The sequence below is a fragment of the Oryzias latipes genome, chromosome 19 (genome assembly GCF_002234675.1).
Source record: "Oryzias latipes chromosome 19, ASM223467v1".
In the NCBI taxonomy this organism is placed as follows: Eukaryota; Metazoa; Chordata; class Actinopteri; order Beloniformes; family Adrianichthyidae; genus Oryzias; species Oryzias latipes.
The window spans coordinates 4,711,052-4,732,880 of NC_019877.2; the positions used below are offsets into that span (position 1 = coordinate 4,711,052).

General features: G+C 42.7%; 2 protein-coding genes across 3 annotated transcripts; both read left to right on the forward strand.

The window, feature by feature from the left end:
- The first annotated feature begins 71 nt into the window (after positions 1 to 71).
- On the forward strand, positions 72 to 7,131 carry LOC101174465 (FERM domain-containing protein 6). Of its 2 annotated transcripts, XM_023949387.1 has the most exons (13): positions 72 to 1,679; positions 2,316 to 2,406; positions 2,543 to 2,622; positions 2,700 to 2,758; positions 2,838 to 3,030; positions 3,100 to 3,255; positions 4,090 to 4,155; positions 4,250 to 4,318; positions 4,409 to 4,583; positions 4,697 to 4,819; positions 5,971 to 6,093; positions 6,168 to 6,190; positions 6,268 to 7,131. In XM_023949387.1, exons 1-13 carry the CDS (start codon positions 1,608 to 1,610, stop codon positions 6,307 to 6,309), a joined length of 1,272 nt encoding a protein of 423 aa, XP_023805155.1. In that variant the 5' UTR covers positions 72 to 1,607; the 3' UTR covers positions 6,310 to 7,131. The 2 variants fall into 2 exon arrangements, with proteins under 2 accessions (XP_023805155.1, XP_023805154.1); XM_023949386.1 differs by having other exon boundaries at positions 6,168 to 7,131.
- A 149-nt stretch (positions 7,132 to 7,280) lies between these two features.
- Positions 7,281 to 20,831, forward strand: ghdc (GH3 domain containing). The gene is made up of 11 exons (XM_004080236.4): positions 7,281 to 7,521; positions 7,680 to 7,970; positions 8,686 to 8,882; positions 8,945 to 9,139; positions 9,217 to 9,336; positions 15,885 to 16,182; positions 16,326 to 16,515; positions 18,944 to 19,015; positions 19,719 to 19,852; positions 19,934 to 20,022; positions 20,114 to 20,831. Exons 1-11 carry the CDS (start codon positions 7,437 to 7,439, stop codon positions 20,333 to 20,335), a joined length of 1,893 nt encoding a protein of 630 aa, XP_004080284.2. The 5' UTR covers positions 7,281 to 7,436; the 3' UTR covers positions 20,336 to 20,831.
- The last annotated feature ends 998 nt before the right edge of the window (positions 20,832 to 21,829 follow it).

Below are 21,829 nucleotides of genomic sequence, written 5' to 3' on the forward strand. Positions count from 1 at the left end.
TTTTTTTTCACCTGCTCCTCATTCACAACCACTGGAATAAAGAAATAGTCAGAAATGCACTTTAAAAGCCTAATTTTCTTTTATATACGTCCTCCATCATCAGAAAAATTCCACAAGAAACATGTGAAAAACGCCAAAAAAGAAGATTTTCACCAGAGTGGGTCTTTAATGGAAATGCAGAACAAATAATCGCTTTGATCCGGTAAATAAAAGTTTAACAAAGTGTGCAGTAAGCAGATGAAAAATGCATTTAAATGTGAACTGTGAAATGTGAAATTTCATAACTTCTTTCTTACAAAATATGCTAACAAAGTCGAGCTACAAATGAACAAATGTTGTTTTTTTTAATAGTAAACATCAAGCCTGAACATAATAAATCAAAAAGCAGAGCAGTACAACAACAAAGTGGGATCATACAGTACAAGCGCATTCACCAACAAAATGTTTTTATCTGTTATTTCGAGCCAGTTTTCTTCCATAATAAAAAATAATTGTAATAAATGAGAGTTTTGGGAGAATTTGAACTTGAATGTAAATGTCCATTTGGAATCAAGAGGTTTGAGTGAATAAAAAGAAAGTGTGACGGTCCTGAAAAGGAGGAGGAGGTGGTGTTGTGTAAGCAAACACAAATGCTGCTGTTTGCAGTCAGTTTGAATGTTTAGTTTTGAATTCATGTGGAATTGTACGAACTTTTTTGTGCCTGTATATGTTGACGTAATTTATCAGAAGTTACTTATAGCCCCCATTTGAGGAATAGTTTACGAAGGAGGGCTGCAGCATGTGGAAGAGTGAAACATGTTGGGTCTGAAAGCAGAAAGTTCCTGAGAACGCATCAAGATTTAGAACTTTTTTTCTGAGCCCGCAGCCTCACAGAGGTGTGGACTTCCAGCGAAACCTCTCCTCGTACTGCACTGCACGCTCTTCTGGCTGCCTTCAATCATCCACAAGGTTACCTGTCAATCTGAGCGACGCCGTGCAGTTTCGTTTCATAGAAACATATTTTTGTGTTACATTTATTTCTGAAAAATCAGTGTGTGTAATTGTAGAAATCTGTCGGTACAAATGATTTTTTTTGTTTTAAATCCATGGTTACTGAAGCTGCATTAACACCCCACCATGTACTGATGTGAAAACATGCCTGTGTCTGGGGAGCAGGTGCCTTTTTTTAAGCATTGTAGTTCTGTTTGTGTGTGTTTTTTGTTTCATATTTGTGCATGATAACAACTGTTTTATGTTGCATCCTAAAGAACTCTTTAGATTGTAACTTAAAGTAAATATGATGTGTTTTAAGAGGAATTCACCCGCTACTGAAAGAAAAAAAGAAAAGAAAAAAGCTTTGGGGGCAAAGCACAGTGGGCATCATTAGATATTTTTAAATAAATTAATAATAGATTAACAATGGTTGTGTCTTTTATTCACTTCTTTTTATTGATCTCTTAATGTTTATTCACTGACACGGTTCAGTTGTAAAGTTTGAAATCTTTGTCCCGGTGTGATGAGCTCAGTCAGGAGTTGGTAGGTGTCTGGAGGAGGAGGAGGAGGAGGAGGAGGAAGGTCTTCATGTCTAAGGAGGTGTGAGACTCAGACAAACGAACGCTTTCAAAAGAATGGCAGCGAAAAAGACTCGACACGTTTGTGTCCTCCTACCGGACAAGCAGCATCTAGACTGCACTGTGGGGGTGAGTAGACAACCATTTAATGATATTAAGTTCAGATTTTCACATTTTATTTTATTTTTATAAGAGTTTATAAAGTTTGGTAAAGGAAAACTGTAAAAATTGCTCAAAAATCATAATGAATGTGGAAGTTGTTAGGCTAACATGTTAATAAATGTAATTAAAAAACCAAAAGACAGAAATTATTGGTGCACAATTCAGTTGAGTCAGGTACTACAAAAAGAGTTCTTAAAGAAGCATTGTACCTATAAAGTATTACATGTTAATTAAAAGTAAATTAGAAAGATGGATTAAAAAAAATACTTTAAAATTGTTGTGTGATTTCTTTTTTTTTTAAGGGTAACAAGGTAAAAAATTTCATTAAAAAATAAGACAATTCAAATGGGTCAATCACTGCTATGAGTGTTTTTTAAAGAAACATTTTTTTAGTACTAATGAATTAATCTTAATTTAAAGTAACCCCCCCCCCAAAAAAAAACAACAACAACAAATTGTATAAATAGAAAAAAAAATCTTGTAAAATCAGGAAGAAAAATGCGCTCGTTATAAATACAGTTTGATTTGCTTTGAACTTGGTATTAAATCAGTCATTTCAGCATTTGTGGGTTGTATATTTTGTGTTTTTGCTGCTACTTTCAGGTCAAAGCCAGAGGTCGGGAGGTGTGGACCAGTATCCTGAGACAGCTGGGGGTCGGGGACCTCCAAGTGTTTGCTTTGGCTGTTCTCAGAGGTAGAAACGGGAGCTCCAGAGAAAATGTTTTCCTTTGTTAACTTCGGAATGCTGGGAATTGGGGAGGATTTGTATTCAAGGAAGAGGAAGCAGGGATGATTATTGTACCTGACAGATTCTTTTTTTCTTTTTGAAGATAATGAATACATCTTTGTTGATTTGGATGAAAGGCTAACCAAGTATTTCTGCAAGAGGTGGACCAGAGAGTCACCAATGGTTTGCGGATCCTTTTTTACATAAAATAATGATTATGATAATAAATGAGCACAAGTCTTTACTGTTTGTCCTTTTAGGTCCCTTACATTTTATTTTTAAGAATCAAATTTTATGTGGAAAGTGGCCTGTTATTAATGTAAGTTTATATGACATATTTTTTTAGATAGTTTAAATTGGGTGAAATTGCACATTAGGAGGCTTTTGGCTTGTTTCAGGAGCAGCAGAGTGCAGCAGCTGTACTATGCAGAGCTGAGGCAGAAGCTGTTGCTTTCACAGAGTCATCATGAAGAAGCTCTGTTCTTCCTGCTGGCAGCTTTGGCCCTCCAAGCTGAGGTTGGAGATCACAGAGAGACAAATGATGAAGACTTCCATCACTACTTTCTGCCTGAAGATTACTTCCCTTCCTGGGTAAGAACTCTCACAGATAGACAAAAAGATCAGAAAAAGTGACACAAATGTGGGATTTTTTTGTGTCAGCTCATTAAGCGCAGAGGGAGGGACTACGTTCTTCAGAACGTTGGGCTGCTGCACGCCGAGCTGAGGGGTGAGGCGAGCAGCCGAGCCGTCCTGCGCTTCATTAGAGAGGCCAACCGCCTGCAGGACGCCGCTTTGACGCTCTACAGGATGAGACAGGTCGGACCATGTAGATTTTGACCCCAAAATGTATAAACATAAACATTTTTATGTCCCACATTTGTTGTTTTCGTAATCCTTCTTTCTTATTACACCTTGGAGTAAACATTTCACCCCGTCACATACTCAAAACTCACCCGCCTATTACCTGGAGAAAAGGACTTTTTTGACTTTTTTTTTTTTTTGGCCGGTCCTTAGAAAACGATGACATCACGTCAATTTTTAAAAATCCACAGACACACATATCGGGGATATTCAAAGGGAGTTATACAATTATTATGGGATGGCCATCAAATTTACGACTTGGTGGCCATATTTTCACCAATGTGAAATTTGGCAATTTTCACTTTTTTGCACAATACGAAAACATAAATGATTTATTTATTTATTGTTTGGATCTTCACAAAATTTCACACGCAGTTTGTCAGTTGAAGTTTACCTTTGACCTTTGACCTCAGGAAAAGACCACCATCTTTGATTAGGAAAAAAAAAAGTTTTACGTAAATCTAGATATTTAAACTCTAGGAATTTTGATCACTCGCCTCCTATCACTGGGACAGAAAAGCCGCCATTTTGAAAAATCTTTTTTTTTTAAATTGATATTTTCATGAATTTGTCATGCGTAGCTCTGACCAGGCAGAGGGGGAGAGTGAAAGGGCCTGAAGCAGTCATTTAGCCAGTGAGGGCAAGTAAAAATGGGCAATATGGGTGGCAAGGGCAGTGATGGATATTGTCTGTGGGCCATCCAGTGCTCACAGCTTTAATGTATCCATTTTCTTCTGGCTGTGGGTTTTTTAAAATGCTGTTTTCTTTTGTCTCTCATATTACCTGTAGAACAAAAAGAGCAGAAAAAGCTCAATTTTTCTTGGTGTGGCAATGACAGGAGTCCATATTTATCAAGTGGGTCCTTCAAACTTTGTATTTGCATTAATATATACAAAAGTTTTACCTTGAAAAGAATTGCTTTTCCTGTTTTATGATCTGATTTTTACAGGAAATCAATGGGATTCATCAGATTCTTCTGGACTTTTCCTGGAACGATATTGACTCCTTGACGTTTCAGGTAGTTTTCATCTTTTTGAAGCTGGTGAAAGTATTTGATCATAGATTTAAAGGTACTCTTGGTTTTTTTTTCTTGACTGTTGATCTTCAGGGAAGCAAGTTTGAAATCGTCTCATCCGCCTCTCTGTGCATCCCCAAGCTAGTGTATCACTCTCCCTCTGCTTTCCACTCCAAACACATCCTGATGCATATCAGAGACAGCCACCGGCTGCACTTCAGCACCAGAGAGGCCGCCATCTACGTTCAACATTTGGAAGACATGGAGGGTTGATCACTTCTCTGCCTTCATTTATTCCAGCATTTCTTGGAATTCAAACTTTGGCTCGTCCTCAGATGTGTTGATCTGAGTTTCGTCGTCTTCTCATGTGTGTCTCCCCAGCCGGCTGCTGTTACAGAGAGTCCTACATCTGTGACACGACGGCCTTGAAGCAGAGACTTCAGAACATCCTGTCCTCCATGTCTGACTGTAGCGCTGCAGAGGAGGATGAAGGCACTCCTTCCGGTAAGATTTAAGCCGATGCTAGCAAAACACAAGGAAGAATTGGTTTGTTTAACTTGAATCAGAGTTTTAGCCAATAGGAGAACTGGACTGAGTGAGTGAGACGTCACTCACCGAAAACTGTTCACTTCCTACTCAGTCGCCATTTTTTTTTTGCAATGGAGACGCCGTCATGCTTCAGTCAGATGACATCATTAAAGCAGTGATTGATCCAAGTCGGTCTAGGTCAACATTTCTATGGCAACCACTCTCGCCAATTAGGAGTGAGATTGATGGAAGGCCACACCCCTTCCACTCGAAAGCGGCCTTAGGAGAATCTGTCAAATATTTTGATTGTATGTTGAGGCATCTGATTGGTCAGTTTATAACTTGAATAAGCTGCACTAAAGAAAAAAAATATTATGAAAAAAGTTTAGATTTGCAAGAACATGTTAAAAAAAGGTAGTATAGCCATTTATTTCCCAATAGACGTCTGTGGGACTTTTCCTGTTTGGAACGTCAGGGGGAAAGGGTCTGTCAATCAAGTTCTCATATACAGTCAGTGGTTGTAACAAAGTGTCTCCAGCTTAATTTTTAGCATGAGTCCCAAAGGCCAAGTTCCATGACCTGGGTTTAGTCAGTGGAAGAACTCGCCTTCTACTGCCAACCAAAGCACAATTTTCTCCAGGTGGTGAGGTATCCCACCTGGGAGGAGGTATCCCACCCACGCCATGTCTTTGGGCTGGACCTGACCGGGACCTGTGAATAGAATCCCGGCCTTCAGATGCTGGCCTGTGAGCCCCAACCCCAGACCTGGCTCTCAAACCCCTCCACCCCCTTAGGGTGGCACTCCTTAAGAGTGAGAAATGTGATCACACAGAGAGAGCTCGGAATAGAGCCCCCGAATCAAGTGGGAATCTGAATCAAATGTCTCCTGGGACGCCTCCCTGGGGTGTCCCACTGGCCATAGACAGCAGGGAAGACCCCGGACACGCTGGAGAGACCACATCTGTCGACTGGCGTCCGAATGCCTCGTGGTCCCCCCAGATGAGCTGGAGGAAGTGGCCGTGGAAAAAGATGCCCACGACTCGGTTCCAGATGAGGCAAAGCAAATGGGTGGATTATTTATAACCATACATTTTGTTGTGTTTTGTTGTCATTTGTCCACCTGCCAGAAGCGAAGCTGTGGATGGATGAAGAATTTGTTGATGACCCTGCTGATGTGCCGTGGTTGGCTGAGGTGCTGTTTGGCGTGTCAGTGGACGGGCCTTTGGTGCTGACCTCGTCCTGCTGGGCAGGTTAGTCTGAATAGAGACCATCTAAGCAAGCCTGTTGTGTGTAGGTGTAACCTGATGTTTTTCTCCTGTACCAGCTGTCACAGCAGAAATGAAACAGGTGAGCAGAACCAGATCCCTGCTTGAGAGCTCTGACTCTGATCCTTCATCACATGCCTGACAGTTTTCTGTGTTCAGGTTCTGTGGAGGAGGGCTGGGGAAGCGGCGTCTGTGGACTAACTACAAAGGATTCATCCTAGTTTTAAATATTGTCATGCAGAAGCTGAAGTTCTGACATTTAACAAACACGGAAACATTTTCAAATCAATTTTTTCTGTTTTGTTTTGAAAACCATGAGCTTGATTGTTTTTAACATCAAGCTCTGAGTAAAGTTTTTTTTTAATTTTCCAATTTAAGAACTGGATTATGATCAAAATAAAGGCAAGTAAAGCTAAGTAAAGCATAATAGAGGTGGGATTATAGAAATTTGCTTCCTCCCACGCCTTTAAAGCCATTATTTAAATATATTTAACAAACTTAATATTTGATGGATTAAATGTGTCAAGTACTGCATGTAAGTGCTTATATGTCTATAAGTATAATTGATAAGAATATCTACTTTTACTTTTTATTTTTCCAATCAAATTATAACTAATAATCTTACGAAAATTAAATATATCTCTGTATAGATGTATAATTCTTTTGTTTGCCTCCTTAAGGTTTTTGTTTATTAGTTTTGTTTTGATTTCTTGAAATAAACCAATTCCAACAAACAGAATCTATGTTAAAAACTGGTTGGAAAAAAATGTGATTGTAAAAAAGTAAAATTTTGTTTTAAATTTACAAAGATAAATATAAAGTTGGAAAAGGACCATTTATTTATTTTTGATCAAACCGTATTCTGTTCTAATAAATGGCATAAATGGAATCCATTTTAAAAGAAAAATGGAGCAAGAATTATACATGAAAACAATTTATACAACCTGTAGTAACAAATGGTGCACAAAAACATGTAAGTCAAGCTCATTCAAATAAATCTTTACAATTTGTTTTGCTACATATTTCATGTCGATATCGTTTTTTCAATGTTTTGTGAAGATGAACTCATCAAAATAAAGATTTATCTATATATCTTTGCATCAAACTTTATTAAAACACATTATTTTCCCGTTGACGTCACCACTTGAAAAACCAATCAGTGTTCGTTTTGATCCCAACACGGAAGTAGCCCGTGTTGTTGTGGCAGTGAGATCCATCCTCCGTTAAACAGCCACAATGCGTGTTATTTAGGGTTTTAACAGTAAAAGACAGCAGTTCTGGTTCTTTCATATTATTAGTTTATGATAAAATCCCATTGCGTGTCGTAAATGAGTTTTCCGTGGATCTACGCGGCCCTTGCGTTTGGTTTTGCGGTTTTTTCGGTTGCCATTGCCGTAAATGGAAACAATTTGGGTAAGTGGTCTGGTTAAAATAATGAAAATAGACAAATGAAAATGTCCAAGACTTGCTTCCTGTCTAAGTTGATGTAACTGAGCAGTACCGTTAGCCGCTAGCGCCCTCTTGCGGTGGCTACATGACATTTCTGGTGATATAATGTAGATTTTTTGCAGCCATGCCACCGGCTGCACCCGCAGTTGTCGGCGTTTGCGCTCTGACCGGGATGTTTCTGCTGTGGAGAGACATCAGCTCAAAGCTGAAAGGAGACCAGCGGACGTGGGGCAGCCTGCTGGGTCAGTATGCGGCCGTGAAGGCCGTGGGGCTGCTGGGGAGGCGGCAGAGGAGGAAGCTGGACCTCGACACCGTCAAGGTGAAGGAGGCGCAGGAGGAGACGCTGTTGAAGCGGCTGCGTAAAAACGCAGACACATGTTATGGAAGACAGTACAACTTCAGCTCCATAAAAGGTGGGAGTCAAATGGTTTTATTTAGATCTCATCTCCAAGCCTTCCTCTTTCCGTAATTCACAACATTTACAACTTTTTTTTTTTTAAGTTGTCACTAAAAAAGTCCCAAGTGAAATATAAATTACAAATATAAATTAGGTTGTATTTGCATTATAGAATTCCCATCTTACTGATGCTGCTGCACAAAATGAGTAAAGACAATAAAATGAGAGTTTGTTCCTTTCATGTCTTACACGCCCCTCAATCTCAATTCATAAATAAACTTTTTTTCGTCTTTTTTTTTCTAAAATGGCTGCTTTTAAGTTATTTCCATAGCAACCACTTTATTTTCTGGTCATATATTAAATTTACACAATAGTCGAGTGAAAAAAATGTTCGAGCAACAGGAAAACGCCACGCTGACGCCGTTCCAAATCTACAAATGTTAAAAACATTTTTTCTAAAGTAGTGCCCCAATGATGCTCAAGGAGTTGGAAGGCGATAGATCAACATCCTTGAGAGGAGTTTACATTTGTGGAATGTACTATAAAAATGTGTTCTTTTAAACTTTATGAAGGTCAAAGGTCAACAAAACTTCAGTTGTGGTTTTAAACTTAACCTGGTGGAGTGTGTTGGAAATTTTGTGAAGATCACTCAAATCAAACTTTCCCATATTGTGGAAAAAAAATGCGGGACAGAATCGGATACTGTTTGTTTGTCTGTTGTATGTCGTCAGACTCTGAGGCCTTCCGGGCTCTTCACCCTATAACCACGTATGAGCACTACCGAGAACTCATCCAGCGCATTGCAGCCGGGGAGCAGAAGGTGATCATTGCGGAGAGGCCGCTGATCCTGGCTATGACCTCTGGGACGTCCGGACCCAGCGCCATGCTGCTCAGCACCAAGGCCACAAACGCAGAGTTCTTCCTCCAGGTGAAGTCACTTCTTCATCTAGAACTTTCACATGTTCCTGGTAACAACAGTTTTTCCTCCAGGGGGTGGCTGTGTGCTTAGATGTCATGCGAGAAGCCTTTCCTGAGACGGACAGCCTTCAGCGCACCGCCAAACTCTTCTACACTCCCACGTTTCGCCAATCGGAGGCTGGCATTCCCATCGGACCAAACTCCTCCACGCCGGCGTCTTCCCGCCACATGCTCAACCTTTACACCACTCCGGCTCCGGCCTTTGAGGTGCGAGAAGGAGCGGACAGCTGCTCGGCCTCTTGGCTCCTGTTCTTCTTTCAGGAAAATCCTCTCTGCCCCCTCAGGTTCCCAGTGAGAAGGACACCCTATACCTGCACCTCCTGTTCGCTCTGAAGGATCCCACTGTGGGAACTCTGGAGTCCAACTTTGCCTCCACGGTTTTTTACGCTTTCGCTGCCCTTCAGGTACACAACTGCAAAAAATCTATCCACGTTATAGTTTGAAAAGAGCCCCACTGTGAAAATGGATCAAAAGATGATCAAAGTGTTCCCAGTGTTTTTTTTTAAAGTTCTGATCATACCTGTTTTAGCCAAAATCAAAAACCCGTGTCGTTTTCTAGGAAATTGTTTCTTAAAGAAAGTTTCTAGCTTCATTTCTTGCTTTTACTCAAAGTTTTTTGCATTAACAAGACATTTGGGTTCAGGAGCACGCCATGACTTCATTGGGTGTTTTTGTGGAGATTTAATATAGAGGAACACAAATTCATACAATCAGAATCCAGCACTTGGTAACTACAGCAGGTTATATCATGTGTGGCAAATTTTCCTTAAATATGAATTTCAATCCAGCGAAATCTATGGTTTTTTTTGTTTTTTTTTTTAACAGCAGTTTTCAAGTTTTTCAAAAATGTAAAAGTTGCATTCACATCGCTTTAGGCAAAGTGTATGGAGTGATTTTTGAGCCATCATTCTAAGTGCAACACTGAGCATGAAACTTAAAATATTTTGCTCTTGAAATTCAAAAATAAGTGCAATCCCAACAATTTTCACTCGAGAGAAATTCTCTCTTTTCTGCACTCGTAGCAGAAAAATGTGCAAATAAAGCCAGCCAATCACAAACATGGACATGAAAGTTGATGCTGAGTGGTCAGAAATTCTTCCAAGCATCAACTCATTTCTCAACAATATAAACCTGCCCAAGTTAAACGAAGATCAAATCACAAATTTAGACTCTCCGCTCTCGTTGTCTGAGCTTCATGAAGCTCTGTCACTTATGCCTAACAGCAAAGCACCAGGACCCGACGGCTTTCCTGCAGAGTTTTATAAGGAATTCTGGGAACAACTGGCACCAACGTTTTATAAAACGGTAAAATTCATCAATGAAAGCCAATCTCTACCACCTAACATGAACTCTGCCAACATTATCCTTCTTCTAAAACCAGACAAAGACCCCACGAGTCCTTCCAGCTATCGCCCCATTTCTTTAATTAATGCAGATGTAAAAATTATCTGCAAAGCACTAGCACAGAGAATAGAAAAAGTCACTCCTCACATAATTCACTTTGATCAAACTGGATTCATCAAAGGCAGACACTCGGATGACAATGTCCGCAGACTCGTTAACATAATAGACTTTGCCACCATCAAAAACCAGGAAATGACCATACTATCATTGGATGCTGAAAAAGCCTTTGATAGAGTAAACTGGAAGTTCCTCATTGCTGCCCTCCATAAGTTTGGGTTTGGAGAATCATTCATCAATTGGATCAAAATATTATATCACAACCCCAATGCATCAGTTAGAACTAATAAACAGACTTCCAATAGGTTTTTTCTTGGAAGAGGAACTAGACAGGGTTGCCCACTCTCCCCCTCTCTTTTTGCAATATTTATCGAGCCTCTAGCCGCAGCAATAAGACAGAATGAGAATATTAAAGGAATTAAAACCAAACACAGCCATCATAAAATTAGTCTCTATGCAGATGACATATTACTGTTTTTAAGTAATATACATTCTGTAAATGAAACGGCAACAATCATTAATGAATTCTCTTCTATATCAGACTATTCCATTAATTGGAATAAATCTGTTTTATTACCACTGAACAGTAACGCGGAGCAAGGACTCACAATACCAGTTAAATCAGGCAATATAAAATATCTAGGTATTTATTTTTCCCCCAAAATATCAGAACTGGTGCAGCTAAACTACACCCCATTACTGAAAAACATACAGGACGATCTAACACGCTGGACCAACCTGCCTTTGTCCCTTATGGGCAAGGTAGCCACGGTTAAAATGAAAATCTTACCCAAAGTTAATTATCTCTTCTCAATGATTCCCACACAACCGCCATTAAAATGGTTCAAAACATTAGACTCATCCATATCAAGCTTTTTATGGAACAATAAACCTGCAAGAATTAGTCTAAAAACTTTAAAATCTGCAAAAAGCTGTGGAGGATTAGAATTACCTAACTTCCACAATTACTTTCTTGCAAATAGATTACAATATATCTTAAAATGGTTAAAAAATAATCCAGAAACCAACTCATGGCTAGACTTGGAACAGGCGTTATGTGGAAAGATCAACCTGTCAGATCTTCCATTTATTAGCCAAATAGTTAAAAAACAGGATTGTTTCAAAAGTATTAATATAAATGCCACTTTAACAGCCTGGTGGGAATTTCTCAAAATATCAAAATCATCAATTCAACCGTGTAACATGACACCAATCTGGAACAACCCAGACATCCTCATAAACAAAAAAATTATCCACTTCCCAGCCTGGCAAGCAGGGGGCATAAAACAACTAGAGCACATAATTATTGATAGAAGATTCATAACTCCCCAGGAACTTCAAGACAAACATGGAATATATAACTTCTTGGAATATCAGCAACTTAAATCAATTATTACTAAAAAGTTTAAATACAGAGACAACGATTTAAAGCTACCAGATGTAGTTACCACTCTGATTAATTTCTCAATGAATAAAACTCTCTCCAAAATATACAAACTTTTATGTAATTTAGATAACAATATTTCACTTCCGACAACAAAATGGGATGCAGATTTGAGCATCAGCACAGATGAAAGCTTTTGGTCAGAACTTTGTCTAAACACCTTTAAAATGACAAAAAGTCCAAATCTGCAGCTAATCCATTTCAAAACTCTTCACAGAATTTACTACACTGGACAGAGGATGTTCAAGATGGGTCTCAGCAACTCAGACATTTGTCAGCACTGTGACAGTAATCTACCCGATAATTACATGCATGCACTATGGTTCTGCACGCCTGTCCAGGCTCTCTGGCGGCAGGTATGTGCCGATCTATCAGTCTGGCTTAAGGTTTCAATCACAGCTTCACCGTCACTTTGTGTGCTTGGTGACATGAGTGCCATCGATGTTGAAGGAGGATTAGGTTCTATCATTTTCATAACTCTTTGCATTGCTAAAAAAACTATTTTAATAAATTGGAAAAGCAAGAAAAATATAAATATAAGTCAACACAGAAATCTGCTGCTTGATCATATCAGCTTGGAAAAAATGTCAGCCCAAGGTTCAAGTAACTTTGAAAGAATTCAGTCTCTCTGGTCTCCCATGGCTAACTCCATGACTTAGGGGGTGGGGGGGGCCTGGTCGTCGCTGCTCCTTGCCCTTCTGCCGTAGGCCGGGGTGGGGGTCGGGGCCTCCGGGGCCTGGCGGGGGGTGGTGGGGGCTCCGTTGGTCGGGGGGTCGGGTCCGGCGCCTGGGTGGGGCGGGCTGGGGCGCTGCGTGGTCCTCTGGGCTTGGGTGTGGGGGTGCGTGGTGGGGGGGTGGGGTGGTGGTCTGGCTTGGCTTGGGGGGGTGGTCCCTTTGCCTGTGCTGGGGGGGGTTGGCGGGGGGCGCTGCCTGGGGGGGGGGCCCAGCGGCGCTGGATGGGCTTCCCATCTACACCTGGGGCTGGGATCGGCCCTTCCCTGGCTCTGGGGCGGGACGGGGCAACCCTCTTGGGGCCCCCGGTCGCTCCGGGTGTCATCCGCTTCGGCTGCGGGGTCTGGGGGGGGGTGGGGTGGGGGGTCTTGTCGGCCCTGTCCTGTGGGGGGGCATTCTGGGGGAGGGGGGGGGGCCACTATTGATACGGGGCAGGGGGGGTTGACGGGTCGGGGTCTCCGCTGAGGCCATCGGCGGTTTCCCCGGCCGGTTGGCTGCCTCGGCCCCGTCGAGGCCTGACCAGAGCTCTTCTAGGGCCGGCGTTTGGGGGTGGGGGCCGGGGCTTGCTCCGGGGGGGGCCAACGCTTTCTGGCTCCTCTCTCTCTGTGTGGGGGGGGTGGTGCTGGGCCTGGGGTGTCGGCGCCTCCGGGGGTGGGGCCCCTGGGCTGGGTGGGCCTGGCCCCCTTGTTGGGGGGGGGGCGGGGGACGGCTGTTTGACCACCGGGGGACAGTCTATCAGCTGTCCCCAACTTACCCCCTTCCTCATATAACCTCATAATAGGATGAGGGGGTGGGGGGCTTAGCCTGCGATGGGCCTTGGGGGGGGGTTACAAGGCAGTGGCCCCCCTCCTATGGTTGCCGTATGGAGTGGGCCCCCCCTCTTTCGGTTTTATTTGCACCTTAGACATGTAGGGCCCTTGGTAGGGGGGGTGCTTGGACATCACTGCCAGCAAGCAGCAGATGTCCTCCTAGCACCCTACCCGCCAATTTTAACCGCACCTTAGACATTTAGGGCCCCTTGGTGGGGAGGGTGAGGGGACGTCACTGTGAGTAATCAGGAGATGTCCCCTTAGTGCCCTACCCGCCAATTTTAACTGCACCCCCCCTTAGTACATACACCCCTCCCCCCTCAATATATACATCCCAACATAAACGCACACACATGCACACACACACTCTCTCAAACACACATACACGCACACACATTTTGCAAGGAAGGTGGGACCTGGGACCATCTGTCCCCTGCCTCTTCCCTGGTGGGGGGTACGGGCCCCTTTGCAACGGCGGCCGTGTCCCCGGGGTGCCGGCTTCCTGGGCCCGGCGGTGCTCTCTCCGCGCGGTGGGGGGGTTCACATTACATCTGAGCCGGGGGTGTTCGTGTCCCTGGGGGGTGGGTTCTGGTCCTCGCTCCTGAGTGCTGGGCCCCGCCAAATTTCCAACTGTGGCCGAGCCTGGTCGGGCCATATTTACAACACCCCTTGTGGGCCCTCCTTTTTCCCCGGGGTTCCCCCCTCCTGGGCGGGGGCGGCGGGCCCCTGCCTCGCTCTTCCCTGGACCAACCGTGGGCCGGGCGGATGGCTGCCTGGAGTGCGGAGCGGGTCTCCCTTGGGGGGTCCTGGCTCGTACCTGGGGTTGGGGCGGGGGGATGCCCGGAACTCCTGGGTGGTGGTGGGGTGCTCGTCTGGGGCTGTGGGCGTCCTTCTCCGGTGGTGCCCTGCGTTGGGTTCTCCCGGCGCGGCGGGGGGGCTGCTCTCCTGGTCGGGCTGGGGCGGCGCTCTCTTTCCCTCCGTGCCTCCCTGCTCTCTGGCTCTGGGGGCCTTGCGGCGGCCCTGCTGGCCCTGGCCTGGGTGGCGGGCTTGGTCGCCCGGGCGGTGGTTGTTCCCTGTCGGTTCCCGTGTGGCGTTGGGGGGATTCCGGCTGCCGCTGCTGGTGCGGTGGGGGTCTTGGGGTGGGGATGGCTGGGCACTCTCCCTCCTTCTTTTCACGTTCCACCATCCATTTTAGAAGAACATAAACACTCACCTGGGCACAGGTGTTAGCTCACCTTTGTACTAACAGTTTGCATGACTGAATGACTGAAATATTTCACATTAGTTGGATTTAAGGCATAAGTATGCGTGTGAACACTATCTGTTTTGTGTACATGTCGACAGGTGGACATTTTTGCAACTAACAGGTGTGTTTATAACATTTGAGTGTGTGTGTGGACAGGCTCCGCCCTTTTTGTACTACATTTGAACCTTACCGTAATGATTAACAACCAGTAAACTTGTTGCTTTATGCTGCTTCATGGTCTTACCCCCCTTCCCCTCCTGTTTTCACCCTCCTACCCCCCCCTCTCTCTAACATCCCTCTCTCTTCTTCCCCTCTTTCCTTTTCCGTCCGGTCCAACACCAAAGATTTTCAGACATGTTTGAAATTAATAAAGGTTGGCCTCAATTACAAAAGGGGTTTATTCAGGCATACCTTTGGTTTGTCTGAAGATTAATAACCCCTCTTGTTAAAGTAAAATATGTCCAACCCAAGAGGCCCTCAGCTCTCATCTGACTGCCCAGTTGTTGGACAGGACAAGTTAAAAAAAAAAAAAAAAAAAAAAAAAAAAAAAAAGAAATTCTTCCAATCAGCTCGTATACTGGATCCAGTTTGTGTGCGATTGGAAGAATTCCTGACCAATCAATATCATGTCAAGTGCAAAATCCTTTTTTACCGCACAACATTTTTACACCCAAAACAGTGATTGTTGCACTTCCACTTTCACTGAAAAGTTCACGTTAAGGTGCGGTTCGGGCTTCCGGGTTAAAAAATCTTGGATTTAGACAAATTTCTGCAACCTTTTTCGTGCTCCACGTACAAAATGTGCGGCCAATGAACGCTCGCTGCAAGTTAAACCAACTTTGACCAATCAGGGACTCCCATTTGGTAGCAGAATCGCATCTCTTAATTCACGGAAGTGCCATTCATTAGAAAATTGGTCATGGAGTAGAAATGAATAATTGCGGTTTGGGTTAAATTATATTAAGTCTTTCATATGTTGGAATAAAGCTGTGAAAGAAAAAACCTGGAGGTAGATTGAAGACATTTGCACTGCTTGGACATTTCGGACCAAGGCTCTTCCAACTGTAGGTGGCGGACATGCGCTAGTAAACAATAGAAAAAGAAGAAGAAGCCCCTCCCTGCTCGTCTAGTGTGAACACCGAGGTCTATACTTGTGCTCAAGAACCCGCGTTTGTCACGTTCTTGTCCGTAGCTTTAAAGAATTGAAATCTGAAGTGCGAATAAACTGCTAGAAACCCAGAATTCTCCCTGACCCACTCAGGAGCGCTGGCAGGAGCTGGTGGAGGATGTTCACAGCGGCACAATCAGCAGCTCTTTGTCTCTGGAGCCCAAAGTGAGGACCAGCCTGGAAGCTCTCATGAAGCCAGACCCCCAGAGAGCTGCACAGCTGCAATCCCACTTCCAGGGGGGCTTCAGCGGGATCGCCAAGCGCCTGTGGCCGCATCTTCACCTGGTGCTGGCGGTGGACTCGGGGTCGAATCAGATTTACGGGGAAATGCTCAGGGAGCACTACTGCAAAGGGGTTCCTTTCTACTCACCCTTTTATGCAGCAACTGAAGGTAAGAACATCCATCACAGCTAAACTATGGGCACAAAACTCTAAATTATTAGTAAAGTAAGTCAAATTAGTCCCGTTTTAACTGTAGCCAGATTTTCATTTGAGCTGATATCGAGCACATTGGTGCGTGTGCGCCTCCTGCAGGTCTGATAGGGGTGAACCTCTGGCCTCAGGAGTCCAGGAGACGGTACCTGCTGTGTCCACGTTCCATGTTCTGCGAGTTCCTGCCAGAGAGCAGCCTGGAGGAGGAGACGCCACGAACTCTGCTGATGGAGCAGGTGAAGCAAGGAGAGAGCTACGAGCTCGTCATCACCAACGCCTCGGGACTCTACAGGTCAGCCAATGAGAATTCATTAAAAAAAAAAACTTTTTTTTTTTAGATTTAAACAGTTGAATTTTAAAATAAAATGAGTGACTGCTGTTAAATCTCTGACTACAGACCGTGTAGAGTCAGACAGAACAGGCAGGAGAAGAAAAATGTGGTTCACAAACTTTTGTTCTCAGTAAAACTATCGTAATTGCCGGACTCCAAGCCCCTACTTTTAACCCTGCTGCTTAAACAATCGTGCAGCTAATTTATAGATTTTTTTTCGGGGTTATTCTGATGGAACAGATGGACGCCTGAGGGGCGGGGGTCCTGCCGAGCAGCTTTGAGATCAGCGTAATAAAACTACGTCTAACATAAATGTAACATTCTGTGATTTTAATGAACGAAAGGGAGATTATGGTCATTATTTGTTGTTTCTGGACAAAAGCGATGTTTTATTTTAAAAAGTTAGGCGGAAGATGATCATAAATCAGACGGCTTTAGCTTAAGGTGGAGGACCCGCTGTGGCAGGTGGAGCAGAGCTGTCAGGAATCCAATAAGGAGGAATGTTGCAGCGGGAAAGTCCTGCAGGAGGAGAGCTGTTCACCCTGAATACAGAGTCGGACACGCCTCCACCTGTTGGTCGTGTAAACATCCCTTGTTACAGCACGGACATTCGGGGCTTATAGAGAAGTGTGGCCTATATTTGTACAATAATAAATTTAGTTGGTGGGGCTTATATTCATGTTTGCTTTATAGTCAAGAAATCACGGTATTTTAAAAGTAAAATTTAGCTTCGACTTGAAAAAAAAAAACTCAGTAAAACCATAAAATATTTAAGAAGTTCTGTTAAAAATAGATCTTTTAGTGCATTTTCTTTTTCCCCATGATGGAGGAAATGCAGACCGACTTCCTGAACTGACCTGGCTCCGCCTCCATCAGTTTTCAAACCAACTTAAACAGGAAGTCTGCTGTAAAAAGCAAATCAACATCTGGCTTCAGAAGCTCGGTGGTTAGGTTTTCATCAATAAAACCGGATTCTGTTATCTTGAGTTTGTTTTAAGACGTTGACACCACAGAACTGGAAACTAATCTCAATTGAGGCAAATCGACAAACGACCTCACACACAAGTAAAGCAGTTACCAGGTTTTATTAACTTTAGCTTTAGCCTTTTCTAAGACATTCAAGTTAACCAAAAGAGGTTTTTAGGACACGTTAACACAGGGGTCGGGAACCTATGGCTCGCGAGCCATATATGGCTCTTTTGATGGTCACATGTGGCTCGCAGACAAATCTTTAATTATACTTTTTTTTTCATTAGACCAGTCCTTCTCGGGCGCGATGCGATGCCAGAGGCGCGCAGTAGTAGCGGTGCTTAGAGAGAGAAATCTGCGCCAGCGCTATCAGTTACTATTATCTATTATTTCACAGAGTTTGTACCAGCTGGAAACCTGTGAATTGCCGTGCCTAAAACTACGCGCTCCCGTCTCTGAGGAAGAGCGCGCAGTTGCGGGGACGGGATGTGTGAGGGAGAAACCAGGGGGGTGGGGCTGAGGTGTTGTGGGGACAGGCAGCAGGTGAATCGCGCAGGGATTGTAAAAACGTAAAACCCGCTTCCCGTCACTCACTGCAGTGTGAGTATATGTTTGTCTCCACGTCTGCATGTGAGCGTCTGCCTCACATCTACAGAACATTCAGACCTACGATGACGTTTAAAGTCTCAACGCCTGCGTGAAGCAGAAACTTACCACGTATCAACCAGACTAGACCATCAGCAAAACTACCACGAGAAATACTCATCATTTATTAGCAACAGAATAACAATGTTATTAAAAAGAATCCACAGACTTATTGTACTTTAAAAATGTTGAAATTAAATCAAATGCACACATTCATTTGTATATTTAGTTTTAAACAAATTGTCGCGGACTGAGTTGGATGGCTGTTGGGCCGCGTTAAAAGTTCTGGAGTTCATGGAACGCATCGATCAAGCAGAGATCTGATTGGCCCTCAGTTCTGTCGCTCAGCCTGTTGTTAGGTAATCTGGACCAATGGGGTTCAGCTATGGGCCGAATAAGGGAAATAGGAGGGCTGCAGCGGGAGGGGGGAATATAAAGTTGGGAGAAGCGCTCTCATGTCGGCGGGAGAGATTCAGGAGTTGATGAATTAATTGAACGGCGTTTGTTGCGGTCTGCAGTAATCGGAATAAAGAACTTTAAAAGAGGTTAAGTCTCCGTGCCTCAGTGTGGGGAAGGGACACTACATTATTGTATGGCTCTTTCGAAATTACATTTCAAAATATGTGGCATTTATGGCTCTCTTGGCCAAAAAGGTTCCCGACCCCTGCGTTAACACAACAGAGCGGTTTGAGATGCAGTTTCACTGAATTCAGACAAAATGAGCTTCATGATTCATGAACTCATGATTATTTCATTTTTTATTATTTTCTTACAGATATCGCATGGGTGATGTTGTGAAAGTTGTTGGATTCTACAACCAGTGTCCCATGGTGGAGTTTCAGTACAGGTACCATCACTGTGCAGAGCTGGTCTGAGGTGGAGGCAGTCCTGGGGTGTTGAATTAAAAAAACAACTGAATTATTTCAATAAAAGTAATATTTACTCTAGAATAAGTAAGGGAGTAAAGGGAGGCGTGAACCGTCTGAGGCGAAGCATTAAGGCATTATCTCGCTGATACCTCGGTCACTTATGAAAGAAAGGAATATTAAATCAATTATTAGAACTTTAATCTTCTTATTTTGTAGGTTTACGTTTTTTTTCACAAGAAGTGAGCTATTTAATATGCTGTGTGACATGTCGTCATGGGAACCGCTGCATCCAGGGAAGTGATTTAGGAGACAAACGTCCAGATTTGTTATGCGAAGCGTCATTCCAGAGGGAAAGTTCAGCTCTTGTTTTTGTCCAGACGATGAAGAAAAAGTTTGCTTCAAAAGAAACAAAAGTCATTTCATCGCTTTGATTGAAGAATTATCCACCATTAATGAATAAATGTTTATCATCAAGCAAACAACTTCTTTCCTTAATTACTAATACGATCAATTATGAACATGTATTCACTTTGTGTCGAGAAATAAAGGAAGCAGGACAGAAAGACGGACTTTTTTAAAATGAAAGGCGACATTTAAAACTGTTTTAAGAACTGAAATAAACATATTTTTGGCAGTGATGCGTTTCCCTAAATGTAGATCTTGTTCCCTCTGTCCCGTAAGACGCGGTCAGATGCTGAGCGTTCGAGGGGAGAAGGTGTCTGAGGCGCTGTTCCTCGGTGCGTTGAAGAAAGCTGTGGATCAGTGGCCTGGAGCTCAGCTGGTTGACTACTCCTGTGCTGAGAGCGGCATCTTGGGTAAAAAACCAAACAAAAACTGTACTTTGATTCCAGATTTTAAGTGAGATTTTTCGAATGTTCTTGGTTTTCTGGTTGCAGGAGACTCGATGGGCGGCTCAGACCCTCATTATCAGGTGTTCGTAGAGCTCAAAGGTGTGAGGAATCTAACCGAAGAGCAGCGTCATAAGGTTAGGGGAACAGCCTCCATTTTTTCCCCCTTTTTTAAGGAAATCCTTCCTTTCTCTTGGTGCCATTGCTGCGTCTTCTCCTCCCTTTCAGCTGGACGTTTGCCTGCAGCAGGACTCGGCGGTGTACAGATCTTTCCGCATTAAAGGCAGCATCGGTCCGATGAGGGTGCAGCTGGTGGCGGACGGAGCATTTAGGGAACTCCGCAAGCGGATGATGGAGCACAGCATGACGTCACCCAACACATTTAAAATGCAACGAGTGCTGCGCAGGAAAGAGTTTGTGGACTTCCTACTTGGAAAAACGGTGTCCTGAAACCCATAAAACACCAGATTTACAGATTTGGACATCATTATGCCGTGCCTATGAAGCACGAGAAAAATATTTTGTAATTATAGCGAAAAATTTCTTCTGAAAAGTTGATAAGGATTCACATAATGATGGACATAATGTCAGCGGCTCAAGAAAAAACGAAACATTTTTTGATGTTGTTACGAGCCACGCCCCCATCTGAGGACAAACAATAAACAAAAGCTAAAAAAGTTTTAAAACTTTTGTTTTAAATTTATTTCTGTTTATGTAAGTTTTTAGAGTGAACGCCACCTAGTGGCTATATGGTCAACTGGCCTGGTTCCACTTGAACATTGAGGGTGAACGTTTTTTTTATAAATATGCAATTAAATTATTTTATCAAATAAATTTATTGAATGATGTGAGGAAAATGTATTTTCATTGCAGGTTTGTAGTTTAAACTTGTGATGTAATTTTGTTTTTTTTAACAAATACTGTAATACATGTTTTGACTTTCATATTTATTGCTCTGTTTTATTCTTGTCCAATTTCTTGGAAAGCATAATATTAATTAATATAAACTCACATTAAAATGGATTATCTAAAAAGCAGAGGTTCACACACCTGTAATAGCACGATGCACCACTAGGTGGCACCAGTATGACATAAAACAATTTCATTTCCCAGGGATTTTCTTTTAATTCTTAAGGTATAAATTACATTTTTTTTAAAACAAAATTTCGTAGAAAATCATTTTTAAATGAGATATTTAACATTTGTTTATTTTTATGGGGAAAACCCCCTGCAAATAAACATTATTTTAAATGTATTTCATGAAGAAAGTTGAGCAAAAAGTAAAAAATGAAGCTGTAACGTTATATTTCAGCAAAGATTTCTCACTTTTTTCCACTGTAGCATTGGATTGGTTTGGGGAAGTCGGGGCTGCTTTCTCCGTGGGTTTGTTGAGGTTTGGGTGTTCTTAATCAAGAGCAGAAATGCTGCAGGCGTCGCAAATCAGCACTAAAATACTAAAAATTACTGTTGGATTTCGTTGAAAAATGAAATCAAAACAACCCCCCGCCATTTTTTTCCATGCTCTCCAAGTAAAGAACTAATGTTGGGCTTAGCATGTCACCCTGCTTGCTGCAGTCATTTTTATTTCAAGCTGGATTACCTTCACTGATTACTTGTTGATTCATTTCACTTTTTCAATTGAAAAGCCATAAAAAAAGTCTCTTTCCTCCGCTATTGAACGTCAAGCTTCTTTTTTGTGTTTTCTCTAAAATGACACAAAATGGATCTTTGTTTCAGCAAAGTTTGCCTGAATAATGTCGCAAAGTGAACTCCTTCTTTACTTTTCTACCTGAATTACTGTAGTGTATTTATTTTATTAACTTGTAGATTGTCACACTTTTCATTTTCTGACTGCCGTAAAGAATCCCTCATCATCAGGTTTCTTGATGTAGCTCACAATATTTAATATTTAATGGCAATCACATTAATTTAATTAATAGTCTG